Below are 17,828 nucleotides of genomic sequence, written 5' to 3'. Positions count from 1 at the left end.
TCAAGCAGGCCTTCTCGGATTTGTTAAACAGGTGAGGTACCACTTAAAGTGCCTCATGATAATGAACATTGATTTTTCTTTCAACTTTAAGCACTTCGCTTCCCTGCTGGACAAAGGTAGACAACACTGTGGTGCTGGAGTTCCTGAGGGTTAGAGTCTGCAGTTTCTTATTATAATATAAAATTAAAAGTTTCTTGACCCCACCCTGACGGTAGCCAATGATGTACTCGCCTCTATGTGAACTGCAGCTTGCTTGAGATGGGCAGACTGCTACAGTGAGCACCTCTTTGCCATTTATTTGACACTGCATATTTGAGAGCAAGGACGATTCTGAAAACTGAAATTGGTGGTGTGTTCAAGGACATGTTGACATCAAATACTTGCATTCAGTTTTCACAAAACCAGAACCTAGAAGATGCCAAATATGGAGGTTGTACCAAAAAAAAACAAGGGTGACATCAGTTTGGTCATTTATTTTTGGCATCCAACACATCGTGACAATCAAGAACACTCTAATATCAAAGATTTGTAAGTCCCCGAAAGTTAGTTTTCATAACTTATGATGAGTCTTTTCTTATTCTTATTAATCCTTTGGGCTATTACAATTTCCCACAGCCATGATGCCATGTTTTTAAATTGATTGTTTTGTCTGAGCAGCAGTCCAAAACCCAAAAGGTATTCAAGTTTATTCTCAGCAGATTTTCATATTTAAGAAGTTGGAACCAACTTCTATACCCAACCCAGCTATTTAAGTCAGTATCTGACCAATGTCCAATATCAGTGTTGGATCAGTGCATTTTATCTCCCTAGTTTTAACTCATTTTAATGCTTTGACACAGTAAAGCACAAACAATTCTAGGGCTGGTTGTAGATTGCACAAATAAACAAATCACTGACACCGAAAAAATATATTTAAAAGAGAACTAACTCTTGTTGGGCCTGCAATATTTTAGTTTCTTCAAGCCACATCCCAAAGGCATCACTACCCCAACTGCTCTGCAAACAGACAGGATCAAGGATCAAGACAGAGATGTGACTACTATCACGTCTGTTTCAAGAAATCAATTGTTACTCCTACTCTGCCCGGTCAGCCTGTGACTTGCTTGTAAGCTTTGTTTGAATTTTTTTGTTTGGGGTCACAGAAGTGGGACTTTAAATAAAAGAAACTTTCAAAGACTACAAAATAGTAAATTCCTAGGCCATAGAGAATCAGCAGTGCAGAGCCGGCAGTATTGACCTGATTTGTCTCCAATATGAAGATGGATGTAATGGTTATGTACTATATTACATGAGAGGGGAGGATTATATAGTGCAGAGATATTTCAGCTGTGTCTTTGAGGCAATGACGCCATTTAAATCTCTCATTAACTCTGCCAGAGATTTATCACCATTTGAATGAGCAACGCTAAATGATCTTTGGGATTATGCTAAGCTAAATCAACCACCAACAAGAGAGGAGCAGCATCTATATTGAGTGTCTGCGCTACTCGTCGTCCCTCCTGCACTCCTGTCTCTCTCTCGCTTTGCCTCCTTGCCACTTGCAGATTCAACTCTTCTTTCCTTCCCTTTTCTCTTTGGTTTGCTTTTTAAGTGTTTAATGGTTAAATTCTGACACCGCTGCTTAATTAGGGTTAACTGTCTGTGTCTGCACACGGGTGTATGCTCGTGTGATGACCATGCCCATGTGTATGTGTGCCTGCACCTGGACACACAACAGAATACATGTGTTTCAGTGTGACTAAATGTTTTCTCTCTGCATGTGTGTTATGTGTAATCAATTTGTGAGTGTTTATCTGACTCACCCCGCAGAAGGTCACACAATTAGCTGGCAATTCATCGGAAGTCACAGTTGTGTTCTGTACAGAGCAGACAGACATTTAAACACCTACCTATATAATGGTCTGCGCTTCGCAATAGATCCCTGTCATCCCCATCATCCTTTTTTAGCACAGTCTTGCTCACTCTGCTCCTTTTCCCTCCCACACCGCCATGCTGTGCCTTCCTCCCCTTGCCTCTGCTTTTATGTTTTAAGAGCTCCTCATTCTCTTTGAGTATGATATTGCCTATTCCTCCCTTCTCTGGCTCTATTCCTCCTCCTCCTTTTCCCTCTTTCCCCTCACATTCCCTGCTCTGTTACCTTCTCCTCGTGTGTGCACGAGAGTGAGTGGCAGGTGTCTCCCCCAAATGCCAAGATGTAGTTGGGAGGCAGTTGTGACGATGGCATGACAAGCAGCATGTGTATGTGCCTGTGTGTTTTTTTTTCTTTCCTGTGTATATTTTTGTTTAGGTGTGTGTGTGCGCATTATGACTGGCGTGGAGGGATGGCAGTGTGACAGAGGAGGGAGACAGCTCTCGTAATTGATCCCTGGCTGTGCTTGATGAAGCTTTCAGCAAATATCTAACCGGGGAAGCTAAGATGAGAATTTAGACAAACAACCAGCAGGAAATGGATGAAGACACAGAGAGAACAAGAGAGAGGGAGTCTTGATTAAAAAGGCATCACTTACCAAAGTGGACAATTACCGGGAAAAAGTGAAAGCCACACATGTATACTAACCCAGAGGACAAAAGGACATCATCAACAGCGTGATTATCATCCAATCAAGCTGAAATTTGAATAGCAAAACACCTTAGACTGTGAACAGTACTCCACCACTTTCAAAGGCTAGAATTACATGATATGGCCAAAAGTATATGGACACTCTTCTCATATAATATTGTGTTCTTCTGTTCTTTGTTAATTGATGGAAATTTGAACTCTCCACACTTTTTGTAGAAGGGAACATAAACTAAAATGAAGAATGCAGTTATAGAGCAAAACTTTAAGGATGTCTAATATATCACTGGTTACATATTAATGGTGATTAAAGACATCTGTCCCTTTACAACATTACGAATTTGGAAGGACCTACTGTGCTATCAAGTTTGGATTTCACCTAGAAAGGGAAAGCTTGTTAGCCTAGCTTTCTAAAGTTAGCACTGATTCCCCCTAGACTTTACTTGACTTCGCACTTGCTGACCACTGGCAGCTCTCATACACTGAGGGTTGTATTTGTCCTGCATTATAGAAAGGAGAGGGCGTAACCGCTGTAGCATTAGCTGCCTCTCTTTTAATGAGTCCTGTTGTGATGATGGCAAACAACCAGACAGAAAACAGGTCAGTTCTGCCACCTCAGCACCTTGTACATGGTTCAAACGAGGAAAAAAGGTAGCGAACATGCAGAGTCCAGGCACAGTCAGTCATGGAGTAATGTCCAGTGTTCACAGTTGGGACTACGAACAAAATGCAACAGCTAACAACATCTGCCCCACAGCAGGTTAACTGCTTCTGTGGTTGTTGAGAGTGTATATTAATATTAAGGATATTAAGGATATATGGTATACGTTGATGTGTTTTCCTCCCACTTTGGAATGGAGGAACTTGACTGGCCTGCACAGACACCTGACCTCTACCCCATCCAATACCTGTGGAATTAGGACTGGAACTGCAAGCCAGACTTTATCGCACAATATCAGTGTCCATCCTAACTAATGCTAATCCCTGCAGCCATGTTTCAAAATCTTGTGAAAAGCTTTCCCAGAGGAGTGGAGGCCGTTATAGCAGCAGATTATTTTTAAGTATTATTTGGGAATTTTAAGCCTTTATTGCAGACAGTGGAGAGACAAGAGGGAATGAGGGAGAGAGGGCTGCAACAAAGGCCCCCTATTAGACTAAAACTTGTACATAGTGTCTTAATCACTGAGCTACACACATGCATATATTGATTGACATTTACAATAATTTTCAAGGGCAATTTTTTTGGTCTTTCATTTATATTAGATGAACGGTAGACAAAATATGTCTTTCCTTTGATTGATCCAAGTAAGTCAAATAATCAAATTTACAAACGATTAAGCACAAGCAAACATAAGACAATGAAGCTGCAGCCCACATACTGCTCTCCATCTTTGTTTAACAGAGCACCTGGATGGCAGAATAGCTACAATATTTTAATCTTAAGAAGCTGTCAGGTTATCAACTGAGCTTTAAAACATTACACTCTTTCACCACAGATTCACACAAGGCACAAATCTAATTTAATGCAAACTAACCCTGGTTCATTTTCCTATTTAGCTGCATTACATTGGGAAATGCGTCATGAAGAATCACTCGCGAAACAGATTTTTATGTACCTTGACGCTTCTTACTGGGAGTCCTTGCAGGTTTAAGGCTTGGCTTAATGCCAGCTTGATGTCTCATCTAATTGCTGATTTGCAATTAGTTGTCTACTTATGTATTCTGGGCTGTGTTAGAGCTGAGGAGCTGAAGACAGTCAAAAATCTGCAGGAGTCAAACCATGGATGTGCTGACTTGGAGTTAAGGTGTTTGAAATCATGCTTTTAACATTTGAAAACAAGGTATCAAGAATGTGTTGTTGATGCAGGTGCTGAAGACAATACTTAAAAAGCAGCTTATGCATCTAAATACCTATACTATTGAAACACTGAACCACAAACCTTTTTTTTTCTCCTTTGCCGCCTTACTATCAAAAGCAAACTAACACTATCAGTGAACAGAGATAATTCCATGTTTTACAAGGCAACTGATAAATAAATAAAACGTCTGAACAACTGGATGCTAGTGGGAGATTTGCTGCCCCCAGTGTCAGAGCCATATGGCAGTCAGCAGCTCATCTAATATCATCACTTCCATCTCTCAATCTGTAAACTCTGCACACCCACAGTTGCGAGCAGAGATGCACAAAAACCTGCACACAGTTTCCTCATATGGGCTCAAATGCATTAACACACAGCTAGGGACATTTTTTTTAACACATACAGTATGTGCACACTATATAGTAGAGGATTGACTAGCAGAAAGATAAAGGACATAATTGGAAAGAATGAAAGGGACAAAGGGGATGAAGAAGAGAGTCATAAAGTGATGATGATGAAAATGCGAAAAGAAAAAAAATTAAAGACTGCAGGGGTAAACAGAAGGCAACAAGGAAGCAGAAGCAATTGGAAATGCAAACTAACGCTAGAAGCAATATCACAAGTACGTGTCAAGCCGACTTGTGCTAAAGACTATTTGAATGTAAAAAAATAATAATAATGGGACCAGTGGGAACACCCTGCTAACAGCTGAGAACACACATTTATGATTATGATTATGAGTTTGAAAATAAACATAGGTTTGTCATAGGGAGAATGGTGCCTCTGTCATTCCTACTCTGTGCCCTGAACACCTGTTCTCACACTATGTAACTGTGATAAGCAGGTGCGATCTCCTGCTAACTGAGTGATAGTCAGTGGCTTAAACCGCCAGAATCAGGCCCAGCAAGTTCAAGAGTAATGTTGAACTGTAGATCAGTTAAAAAGACTTAGAAGTCATTAAAAACCAGCGTTGATCTCCAGAATCCAAAGATACAAGTTTGGAAATATCAAGAATTGTAAAAGGAGTCTGGCATGTTTGCAGCAACAGCAGACCAGGAATCATGAGAAATATACACTGTTCGGCCATGTTTCAGTTTATTAAGTAGGACTGTGCAGTCAGCACTCCGCATCAAGCAGTGAATGGGCTTTGTCTTATGTGCAAAAACAACTCGGAGCTCTGAATCCAAAAGAATGAATTACCAATCAGTGCTGCAGAAGCCTGTGCTGCAAAAGTTACAGTATGTTGCTTTAAAACGTGGTAAAACTAGAAGGGAAAAGGTTAAAGACAAGATTCTATCAAGCTGAGAAAATATAGCTCAGTCAAGTGATTCTCACCAAGACACAAGGACACAAAGTCACAGATGTGATAGACATGCACATACAGTACACATGTTTACACACTCAGATACACAAAGCAGCAAATAGCAGCTTTACACCTAATTAACAGACACAGCAGGCGGGGCAGAGCAGTGCGTGAAGATAAAGCTGTGGAGGAAGGGAAATGTAAACGTTCTGCAAAAAGGAGGCACAGAGGCATGAAGCAAAGGGCAACACAGATGGACAGATAGCAGAGAGCAGGAGAGAACAGAGATTAAATCATTCTGATACCCCAAGGGACTGTATGTTACAGCTTAACAACAATAACACTTGTCCAATCAAGCCTATAGGCAGACTCTGAGAAAAAAGCAATTGTGGAATAGTTAAATTAACAAGATGAGGAGAGAAAGAGAAAAGGGTTGCTGGGGAAGGTGAAGGGATCTTCAACATATGCATCAATAATAAATGTGAATTGATCACTGTTTAATATTAATATTTCAATCCTCCTCTAATCCAACAGAGGGTCTACCAGTGCAAACACGTCACATGGCTGTTGAACCCCAAAAATCTGTCAAGCTGACAGGAAATGTGTATAGAAAGATCCTCTGTTTCATTTCTGTTTGATGTAACTAAATTTACATATGTCATCAAGTACAGCTGCAGAGACTTGACAGCAGTGGCAAATAAAGAATAAATACATCATGGTGTTGTTCTGTCAGTATATTTGTTAGTGTTAATATAACATAGGTTCATAACTGAAAGTTTGAATTAATGTTGTAAAAAAAAATTATATATATATACACATATATATATATATAGATATTTGTTGCTGTTGGTGCAACAGGCCAGGAGATGGGCTGCCATGACGACAGCAGTTTGTTTGTTATTTTTCACTTTTTTTTGGATGAAAAGGTCAACCTTGTCAAATACAATAGGCACTGCTCTTACAATATGTCTGAGATAAAATGTGACATACACAGACACAAACACTGAGGAGCGCACACAAACACATGTATGTTACCTATGCACATGGTTACACAAGTGTACAGAGCTATACGGACACGTGTGTACCACACATGTTAATACTGCTCTGTCCTTTACTGACATTTCAGAACACGTCGTTCTTTACAGAGCAGCATTGTCATGGCCAACCTGACATCTGTCCGTCACATCTGTCCAATGTCAGTGACGCACAAATGTGCGCACACACACACGCACATACACACTCGAGACTGGAGACATTTAAGCACAATGTTCATATTGTATCCTATCTCTCTCTTTCTCTCTCTCTCTCCCCCTCTCTGTTCTGAAATGACTCCCTGGATCAGCACATCTCAACCCTCATCTGTTTTTTTTTCCTTTACCCCTTTCTTTTCCTCTCTCACCCCACAATACATCTAACAACAGAATGATACAAGGCAAGAGAAAAAAAAAATCTAATAAATAACTAAGGAATGAAACGAGGGGAATTTGAAAACAAAAAGTAATATCCACTTCACAGCCATGCTGCAGATGATTCCCGCTTCATCCTCCACCTTCTCTCTCACTTTCCCCCTACCCTCTCTCTCTGTTTCCCTTATTGTGGGAATGTATTACAGGTGTGGTGCGTGTTCACTTGTAAGCAGGAGAAACATCGATTTTCTGTCGCCTTTAGAGGATAACCAAAGGATATAACACCACGCGGTGCATGATAGGAAGCTGTGTGTGTTTCTGTGTGTGTGTGTGAGCTGTATTGCTGGATTGGTTCAAGGAACACATAAATAAAAATGTGCACACCTCTGTGACAATCATAGTATTGCACAATAAAAAACACAAGCCCGCACACACTCTGCTCCAAAAAAGTGTTTGTGCACCTGAGTAGTGTTTTTATGTTTGTCTGTGGTGGTGAGGGAGCCCTATTGGTACTGAGGATTTTCAAGGTTTTTGTAAAACATGAAAAAATGGTCCTGAGTTTAGATTTTGGGTTTTGAAAAAATTTAAGATGAGGATAACAGGCAAGGGCAGGCAGATTAAGGGTAAACAGTTTGTAAATGATAGCAAAATATATAAGAAGAAAGGGCTGGTAAAACAATACATGAGTGTATGTGTGTCTGTAAGAGATTTGTGTCAGCGCTGTAATTTGTCTGCACTGAACCATGCCCATTGTTGTCCTTGTAAACTGAGAGCAATGAGTGTTTCATTCGAGATGAGTCTGATAACAGAAGTTCTGCTGTATGAATTCAATTAATTCTGTTCGTCTTTCTCTCTCGCTCTCTCTTCCTCCATCTCTTTGTACCATTGTTTCCTCTCCTCTCTCAGGTTACGGTGGGGTGGAGTTACTGTTGGTGCTGTGTGGCCTAGATCTCTCTCTGCCTTGCCCTCGCCACTGCATCTGCTACACTTCACCCAGCACCGTCTCCTGCCAGGCCCACAACTTCCATGCCGTGCCCGAGGGCATCCCCGCCCAGAGTGAGCGCGTCTTCCTGCAGAACAACAAGATCCAGCGGCTGCTCCGCGGCCACTTCTCGCCCACCACCACCATGTTGTGGCTTTACTCCAACAACATCTCCTACATACAACCGTCTACCTTCCACGGCTTCGACCGCCTGGAGGAGCTCGACCTTGGAGACAACCGGCACCTGAAGGCCATCGCCTCAGACACCTTCATGGGCCTGGGTCGGCTACACGCCCTGCACCTATACCACTGTGGCCTGATCAGCCTGCCGCCAGGGATCTTTTCGGGCCTCCATAATCTCCAGTATCTCTACCTACAGGTACATGGATAACAGCCTCCTTTTATCTCTACTGTATAGTGCATCTGCAGCCGCAATCGCATTACAGTGTAATCTGTCCATCAGCCTGGCTCAGCACTTACTGCCTATGAATTGGACACTGATCAAATGCTAGCTGTTATCCTGAGTGCAGGGAAAATACCACAAAGCCTCCCTCACAGTAAGTAGCCTACAGTATGGCTTCTGTGGTCAACCACTGTAGGAAAACAGTACAGGAACTGAAAGCCAGGATTGAGTAAATGATTTCATTAATGACATGGTGGGTTTATGACAAGTAATGGTTTTACTGTATGGGAAGGATCTCCAATGCATATTATATTAATAAATTACTATTGACATGGAGTGAATGGGGTAAAGGTTACAGCTTAAATGTTTGACAGCATTCTTACATCATCTATAAAGGTTTGATACAACAGCTTGTCAAACGTAAAAAAAAAAAATAAATAAATAAATCACTGCAGATTGTGAGTAGATCATTGACAATCACTGACCCTGTTCTTTTGACCAAATCATAGTATTCAGAGAGGCAAAGAAAATCAACCGCTTTTTCTTGCTATTATACCACCCTTTGGAAGCTCTACAGATCATCCTGCATCAAAAAATAATACCACAGTTGAAGTCCTTAGTCCAGCTACGTCTTGCTCCTAATATAGTCTGTATAATAAGGAAAACCTAATGCATAATATTGTAATTTTATTGGTTCCCTGTATGACACCAGGACTGAGTTAAAAGCTAGGCATACTATTGCTGAAATCAGTGTTATAATATCACAATTCATACAGAACATCGTTCAGTGTAATGCACTGTATCCAGTCTTAAGCTTCTGTTTTTTAATCTTTCCTCCTTCCCCTATGTCCTGCCAGGACAACCAGCTAGAGTTCCTGGAGGATGATCTGTTCATCGACCTGCTGAACCTCAGTCATCTCTTCCTGCACGGCAATCGACTCTGGAGCCTTCGCCAGAACACCTTCCGTGGTCTGGGGGTCTTAGACCGCCTGCTTCTCCACCAGAACCGAATCCAATGGGTTGACCGCCAGGCTTTCCATGACCTGCGGCGCCTCACCACCCTATACCTGTTTAATAACTCTCTGACTGAGCTATCTGGTGCCAGCCTAACTCTACTGCCGGCCCTGGAGTACCTACGACTTAACGACAACCCCTGGGAGTGTGACTGCAAGGCCCTGTCACTTTGGGATTGGCTGCGGAGGTTCAGGGGCTCCACCTCCTCTCTAATGTGTGTGTCACCACCTGAGCTGGCGGGGAAGGACCTGAAAACGCTGAAGAAGGAGGAGCTGCCCAGTTGCTTGTCAGGCGAGGGTCATGCACGTGGTACCCCGGGCAGGGAGACTGAGCATGGAGAGTCTTTGAATCACCTAAATCGCCACAGAAACCATCATAACCACCATCAGCGGCCATACTTGCCCCACGGGGACCAGTACAGCTTGCCGTCACCCTCGCCCCTGCCGCGGCCACCTAGGAGCCGCAAAAACTGTACCCGCCAGGGCCGCAAGGCAAAAGGGGAGCTCAATGAGGTGCAGGTACTACGGGAGGGGGGTAAGAAAGACTATACTCCTGATGGAGAAAAATATGACCTGTCTGTAACTGGGAGGAGGAAGCACAAGTGCAACCCCAGAACTTCTGTCGGCCCACCAAGTGGGGTCCAGAGAGCTAATAATAAAGCAGGGTCACACCTTGCAAATTATATTTTCTGTTTCTCATCAGCCCTGCTGCTGTCACTCATCTCCGCGATCCCACGCTGAGAATGGAAATGGGCGCGTTTGTGTTGGTGATGCAACTCTATGATTCATTCTCCTGAAACACCCAGCCCTGGCTCTTTAAATGAGGCATGTGTGCATTACTGTGTGTGTACATGACTGTGTATAAAGAACATTATCAAATATCTACTATCGAAGTATCCCTGAGGTGTTAAGGCAGGGATCTTTTTGAGTCATAATCTAAACATGGAAGTCAGGGAAAAACTATTTAGCCCATCGCTTTGATGATGTCACCAAGGGAAACAACAGGAAAACTTTGCATTTGTCTCTGTGGCATCAGTTGCTTCACTGAATTTGTTGAAATGTACCTATACAAAACTGTACAGCCACACAAAATAACAAGCCAATGACTCATTCAAATAATTGCGAGAAGAACACACAATGAGGATCAAAACAGTTCAAGGCTCAGTCTCTGTGTTTAGCCCTCTTGATACAACAGTGCTCTCTCAGCATGAGTGACAGATGGAGGGTGCACTGACACAAAGACACATTCATTCATAACTGTCACACTGCTCACTCAACAGCACCTTAAGATTCAGAAACAAAATCCTGAAGGCACAAGTGGCAGTAAAATGAGTCATTTTGAAGAATTTCAGCAGTAATAACTATAATTACTATACTGTATGTCTACTAATAGTGTTTTTTTTGTTTTTTTTTTTAAAGTGGTTTTACCTCTATGTCTCACAGCAGAGTTTACCCACTTTAATGCAAATCTGTATTCTCTGTTTTTAGTCTATACTCTTAAAAAAAACACCACTGGAGTCATGACACATCTATATACCAACTCTTAAAATTATTCATGTTAAAAGGTGTCCTTTGTTCTTGCCCTTGCATCCCATCAACTTAAAAGCCATTCAGAACCAACCAATCATTATATGAGCCAACCTGTCACAGTCAGTGTAAATGAGCGAGTGGGTGAGCAAGTGAAGATTTTCGTGTCACTGTTCGTATGAGTGTGCGTCCACTAAAGAAACCACTAAAGCCATGCGGGTAGAATGAAGCTAGATAGCAAGAGTGCCTAATGAGAGCCAGCGGCCAATGAGGACAAACTGTGGAGGTAAGAGACAGTGTTATTCACTCTTCGACCTCACTGGCTACAAAACAGAGGCCTCAATGAGCCTGAAAGGTCAACTTGTGCAGGCCAAGGAAAAGCTGAGGCGCAAGTCTGGCTCACAAAACTTCTGACTCCCAGAAACTCTTATGCACTTTCCTCTGTAATGCTGTGGAGGTAAATGATACATATATCCTTCAAGCAGAGATGATTCAATCCAAATAGTGACAGGATGGTTTCAAATGCTGGAAAAAAGGCCCTACAATCAGGCAAGGGTACTGATGACCACCACAACACTGCAATATATCTTCTGCAATGGTCTAATCAATTGCTGAGACTGGGAAACAAAAGCATTCAGAATCTGTGATGATCATCACAGGGCAAAGGGACTGACAAACTGCTACAGAATTTCTTTCTTTGTCCCCTCTTGTGTGTTTAGTGCACTCCGAAACAGATGGACTTGACAATCTGTGCAAGCCCTGATCGGAGAGTTGGATTTTAATGCTGCTACATCTGGGGAGAGCGGATCCTGGAGCCCTTTCTGAGTCTTGGGATTCTTTAGAAAATAACAGAAGGACAAAGGACAAAGAGGACTGTGGGAAACAGCGCCCTGAACCATGAACTGGAGGTGGTTCAAGCACACACCCCCCCCCCCAACAAAGCCCAATCACCTTCACAGCCTTCCTTTCCCAATGAAAACTACTAACCCCTGTCAGTCTGGGGCTTTCGTCCCCCAGAGCAGAGCACCACAGATGCTGTCCAGGCTTTGACTTTGGACCTGAACTACTCACGCGCCCAAAAAGTCTCAAGTGCTCGATTACAATGTACAGATACACACGGGCCATCCGGGTACCTTAACTAGCCAGTAATGCTGAAGGCCTTTTTATTTATTATAGTATTACAAAGTTATACATTCTATTTTAAAACAAGCTACCCTTGTATGCAAAAGATGACCAAGCTAAAAAGCTAAAAACCATGAAATGCTGACAAAAAAAGCACAAAAAATTATTATTTGTTTGGTTTGCCAGCAACCTAAAAATAACCTGATTTGGACGGGATTCCGAGAGCAGGGGCAAAAATTTGTATCCTGCTTGTGTGCGTTTCCCTTTGAGCCCTGCCTTTTCACGTCTATCTATCTAAATGTTGGGGATGAACAGAAGCCTGCCACCGGTGTCATCCTCCTGACATGTAGGATTAGAGACCCCTACTGGTGAACTTGTTTGTGCTGCTGTGAACCCAGAGGTGATGTAAATTGTGTCTGTTTATTCTTGTGAGGATGACTTTTTTTGGTAAAAAGAGGTTAAAAAAAAAAAAGAAAAAAGGAAAAAAAAAAAGAGAACCTGATTCTCTGATGTGTCTCATTAGTTCCCTAAGTAAATAAACAGGGAGCTAGAGGCTGGAAGTTTATTTTTTATTTAATATGATTATTATCATTATTTTGTTTTTTCAACTCTATCTTTTTTTTGTTTTGTTTTTGTTTTGCTGACTCATTCAAGATAAATGCTACACTGCACTGCCCATCTCCCGCTCCTCCTCCTTTCTTTTCTATCCTCCTATTCATTCCTCTGTACCCCCCCCCCCCCCTCCTCCCTCTCCGTTTGTCTGCTTATTCTCTTCCTCCTCCTCTACATTCTTCCCTCCTGTCTCTTCCACCCTTGTAGCACCCCACCACCACCACACGCCCCCACCCCTCTATCTCCTTATTCTTTTCCTCTCCTCTCTTCCTTTGTGCAACCCAAATGTTTTGTATGTGGTTATCAAACAATGCCAGACTCAAAAGCTGTTTATAAATAACATTAAATGGAAAGTGTCCTCAAATGGCTGAGGTGGTCTGTGTTTGTTTGCCTCCCTTTTGTCGGTGCATATGCACATCCGCCTATACGCGTACGTGTCTGTGTGAGGCTAATAGACAGACCTACCAAAATGAGCCCTGAGGCTGAATGATAAGGCTGTGAAAGGAGAGAAAAATGGTTAAAAAGTTTATAAAAAAAAAAGGTAATGGAATAAGTACATACATTCATCTGCTGCCGGGAGAGAAACATACCCACGTTTAACCAGAATATATTTTGGCCTCTTTTATGTCCTAGTTTCACTCATACACTCAGCAGCCTCACATAAAATATGCAGCAGAATGACTGTAAGTGCACGCATGCATGCACACACACTCACAAAAACACACACCTGTCCAGCTGTATTAGCCATGAGAGTGCGAGGGTGGCGTCTTGTGTCAGGTCAAGGTGAGGTCAAACAGAGAGTTAGCATGTGTTGCGTCTACTTTGATCGTTTGCACAGAGTCCAGTACATGCACATGCTTTTGCGCGTGGCACTGAATCACCTTATGTCTTTGTGTGTTTGTGTGTGTGTGTGTTGACAGGTGCACCAAGTATGCCCACTGTCACGGCAGATCCAGCCTGACGGCCAGCTAAGGGCATGGAAGGGAGAGGTGTGCCTCTGAGAGACAGTATCATTGCTCTGTTTGTAAAACAAAGGTGACAGTTAGGAGAGAAAGAGAGAGAAAGAGAACGAGTGAAGCATGAGGATTTAAAGGCAGAGGGGTGGAGATATCTGTGAAAGAAATCCATGAAGTAGTTATCAGCACTGAGCAGACCAGCAGCCAGGGGAGAGGAAGTGGGTATACTATGGGTGGCTGCAGCATCAGCTCCGAGCTCAGTCAATTACGCATGTCCCAGATGAAGCCTGGGCTGCACTTTACATGTGTTCATCCATCTATAGGCACTGAAGATCAGACTTTAAATTAGAGCACAGAGCTCCTGTTTCAGTGAATGAGTTCAGGGAGATTTATGAAATATGAATCTGCTTCTAAAACAGAAGTCACACTGGTAAAAATGCACATTAATTATGAAGGGACTTAAAATAAAAGCATATATATATATATATATATATATATATATATATATATATATATGAGCACAGTAAAGAATGACTGGTGAGGCTGAGGGAGGAGAGATTAGTCGATGAAAGGAGGGAGGAAACAAACAAACAAAAGGAGCAAGGTAATGAGGAGAGGAAGAATGAAAAGTAATAAAAGAAACAAAGATTAAAGATGCAACAGTAAAGAGAAGGATGAAGCCAGGGAGGATCTCATTAAGGAAAAATGAGAGGAATGAATGAATGTGTTGCTGAAGGAGGAAAGATGGCAGAGAGGGAGAAAGGTCAAAACAAAGATAGAAAAAATATGGCAGGAATTTATGGTGGAAAAATGTCAGGAATGTGACAAATAAGAGGTAAAAGTTAAGGACAAAGAGCATAAGAAAGCATGTGAGCCACACAAAAGGGGAAGGAAAAGGAGGGAGCAGGTAAAGATAAATGACAGAATGGAAGAGGGATGGAAGAAAAGGGAGAGGGTTGGCATAACGCCAAGGAGGAAATGTGATAGGAGAAACAGCAAAATATCTAAAGATGCTGTTTAGGACAATCACGAGGATTCAAGATGTTAAGGAAGAAAGGAAGGTGAGGGAGTAAACAAGGAAGTGAGGAAGAGTTGTGGAGAGGGGTCGCACAGGGAAAGAGAGAAATCATCCACAGAGACGCATGTATGCAGGCTTCATGATCAAACAGAACAGCTCATCCACTAGTTCAGTCCCTAAGCTGAGGATCTGAAATAGCCGCATGTGAATATTTATATATGCCTATGTTCCTTTCAAAGGCAAAGAGGCCAGGCAAAATTGATTTCTCTGTGTGAATCCCTGTAGAGTTGAGACTCAGCAAAAGAAAAGCAGAAAAGAGCAAGGGAGAGTGAAAAAGAAAGAAATTAAGCACCGCTAGAAAGAACAGTGAGAGATTTTGTGAAACAAGTGGAAAACTAAAGAACAGGAGAAACCTTCAGTGAAATGCAAATGTGTGACGTTTCCACTAAATTGATGCATGCGCCATTTCTCTTGCGGAGTGCAGGCCGAGTACTCCCACTGCGTGATTTGATTTTCGTTCCCATCACCATCCAAGCGCATGGCATCTATCACGCACCAGCTCACATGCCTTACAGTACCTTCCTGTAAGCACCGTTTAACACCAGCTGCCTTTCTGCTGCCATAACTCCATCAGGCTACATTAGGCTCATTATAGGCAGATATCTGATTCTAATTAGGAAAAAGGTCAAAGTATGGAACCGTAATGGAGCCGATTGGGGTGTGCAGCCATGAAACCACCAGCCTACACCCTGCTAGATCGGACTCAATTTGTCAGAAAACTGTAATGCTTGCCTGTTTCAAGTTAAAGCTTGCACAGCGTTCGCTTGCACTTTCACATTTCCTGACAGCTCCTTCTGCTCCATCTTAGCCTAAACCCACCATACTGAGAGGTTCCTTTGTTCAGCAGTCCAAATATCACAGTTATCACAGTTAAAGGGTAACAAAAGTTCATGTGCATATGAACAAAAAGGGTAACAGTCAGCCACAGCTGGAGACATTATCAGCCTTTTAGCGGCAGAGTCTTACACGAGGAAATCAGAGAAATTACATTTGAATATGCAGCCGATGTCTTCATCATCTGTTGTGTGTGCATGGCGAATCAAACATCTGTCAGTGTGTTTTCATCAGTTTTAGAGTCTTGCTGCAGCTTTATTAAATGTTTCATCATCCTGGATTAATGTTTTAAATAAGCGAAGTCTCACTATCTGCACTGTAACACACAGGCCTGTGCTGTCTCAGAAACAATATTTGTGTTTCTAACTAAATTTTTAATGCACTGTTTCCTCAGCCAAACAGCCCTCAAAACAGATGTCTAGATTAATTCAAACACATCTAAAGGTGACAGTAGTCAGGCGTTGTTGTTGCCATGCTGGTTCCCATTTGAGCACTGAATAACACTGACAAACCGTGACTCAACAGAGGTGGAGCTTAGAAAGTATTTGTGTGTGTAAATAATAAATAGTGTGGAAAATGAAGAAAGAAGGAGTTGGCCAAAATGTATTTTGGACCAAACATAACTTAGTGAGAGTCTACACTGATCATAAACCATTGTGTTTGACCTGATGGTGTTGCATGAGCAAGAGTTATGGGATCAGCAAAATTGTTATAACCCATGAATATCTTTCCAAAATTTAATGCCAATCCATCCAAAAACTGTCAAGACATTTCAATCAAAACCCCTGAATGCAAACGTCAGGGTGGCACTTAAAGCAAAGCTAGCCAATAGCTGCTGAGATATTTCAATCTGAGTGACTGACAAACTGTGAAACCATACACTCCAAGCTCCACCCACTAAAAACCTTCACTGAGAAATATGGAAAAAAACTTTATGTATTTTTTCTTACTCCAAAAAAGAAAAAGAAGAAAGGGAAAAAAAGAAGTTAGGAACATCACCGAGTGCTCACCCACTAATGGGGTCCTATCTATTATTTCTGAGTGCTCTGCTGTGCTGGGTGGTTTGAAACCATTCCTAGAGGAGACAGCATCTTACTTTAAGTCCTCTACTTGTCATCTAGATGATGTCCCAACTTATTTCCTACACCACAAGTCCTTCCATATTATTAATTATTTGCTGCTTTTTGGCAGTGAGTTATTCATTCTCTTTTTAGTTTTTAAGATGCTTTAGTTCACCTCCTGTGCTGATTAAAAGGTTGTCTTGATTTTTGATCTCGACACAACGTCCCAACTTCTGAAGTCAGCTCCCAATCAAATCACTGCACTCGTCACACGCAGTGAATGCACAAGGATTTTTGCTAAGGTAAGTTCAGTTCTGGGGGATTTTGCCTACTCACTCAGACTGAGAAGGTGGGTGCGTTTCTCATATTTCTTCAACTGAGTCTAAGGGTATGAGAAAGGCTAGACTGGTTCAACCACAACCACTGGCTCAACCGGGATCACAAGGTTGCTCCTTAAAAGCAGGAAGTATTAGTGGAATTCATCCATTTATGAACCTGTAAATTTGACCAAGCTTATCAACTTCCACATTCACATGTCCAGCTGTGTTTGTTTTAGGACTGCCAGATGAGAGTTTTGTAAATTCCAATTGTCATTTTGTCTTTTTTTATGTGTGTGTGTGTGTGTGTGTGTGTGTGTGTGTTAGACTGAGGACTTCCTTACTTTTGAAAAGAGCTTTCAGAAATGTTACCCTTACTTCAAACTGTATGAAATGACATTAAAAGGTACCCATGAGACTGTATGACTCTGGACAGGTGGGTAATTAGCAATTAGAGCAGAACAAGGCTTTTTAAACTGCTGCAGAACACAATTCAAACACACATTCAACACACAATACACAGTCAGACAACTCACACAGATGTGAATACAGAATATGTACAGAGCTGTTATTTGACGTCTACACTTTGATCTCATCACTTTCTGCAATCTCACACCAAGCTCAGCTCAGCAGAGAAGCCACAGTGATGATAAACTTCCTCCAAAACCACATTACAGTAGATACAGAGCTCAACAACAGATATTATGTGGATGCCATGTGGCTAATCCCCCAAAGAGCACCTCCAGCAGTGCAGGGAATATAATATTTAACACCTCACTGATAAATCTAAATCCAGCA

The 17,828-nt window shown here is 42.0% G+C and overlaps 1 protein-coding gene across 1 annotated transcript in view; it reads left to right on the top strand.

The window, feature by feature from the left end:
* Positions 1-11,348, top strand: part of LOC108893975 (reticulon-4 receptor-like 1) — a 78,998-nt gene extending 67,650 nt beyond the window's left edge. The window contains exons 2-3 of the mRNA XM_018692487.2: positions 8,032-8,486; positions 9,368-11,348. Of these exons, the coding sequence (XP_018548003.1) occupies positions 8,032-8,486; positions 9,368-10,264 (1,352 nt within the window). The 3' untranslated portion in view covers positions 10,265-11,348. The remainder of the gene's footprint in view (positions 1-8,031; positions 8,487-9,367) is intronic.
* The last annotated feature ends 6,480 nt before the right edge of the window (positions 11,349-17,828 follow it).

Source organism: Lates calcarifer, linkage group LG20 (genome assembly GCF_001640805.2).
Source record: "Lates calcarifer isolate ASB-BC8 linkage group LG20, TLL_Latcal_v3, whole genome shotgun sequence".
In the NCBI taxonomy this organism is placed as follows: domain Eukaryota; kingdom Metazoa; phylum Chordata; class Actinopteri; family Centropomidae; genus Lates; species Lates calcarifer.
Note: the sequence above shows the minus strand (reverse complement) of the source record. Positions and strands in the feature narration are given on the sequence as shown.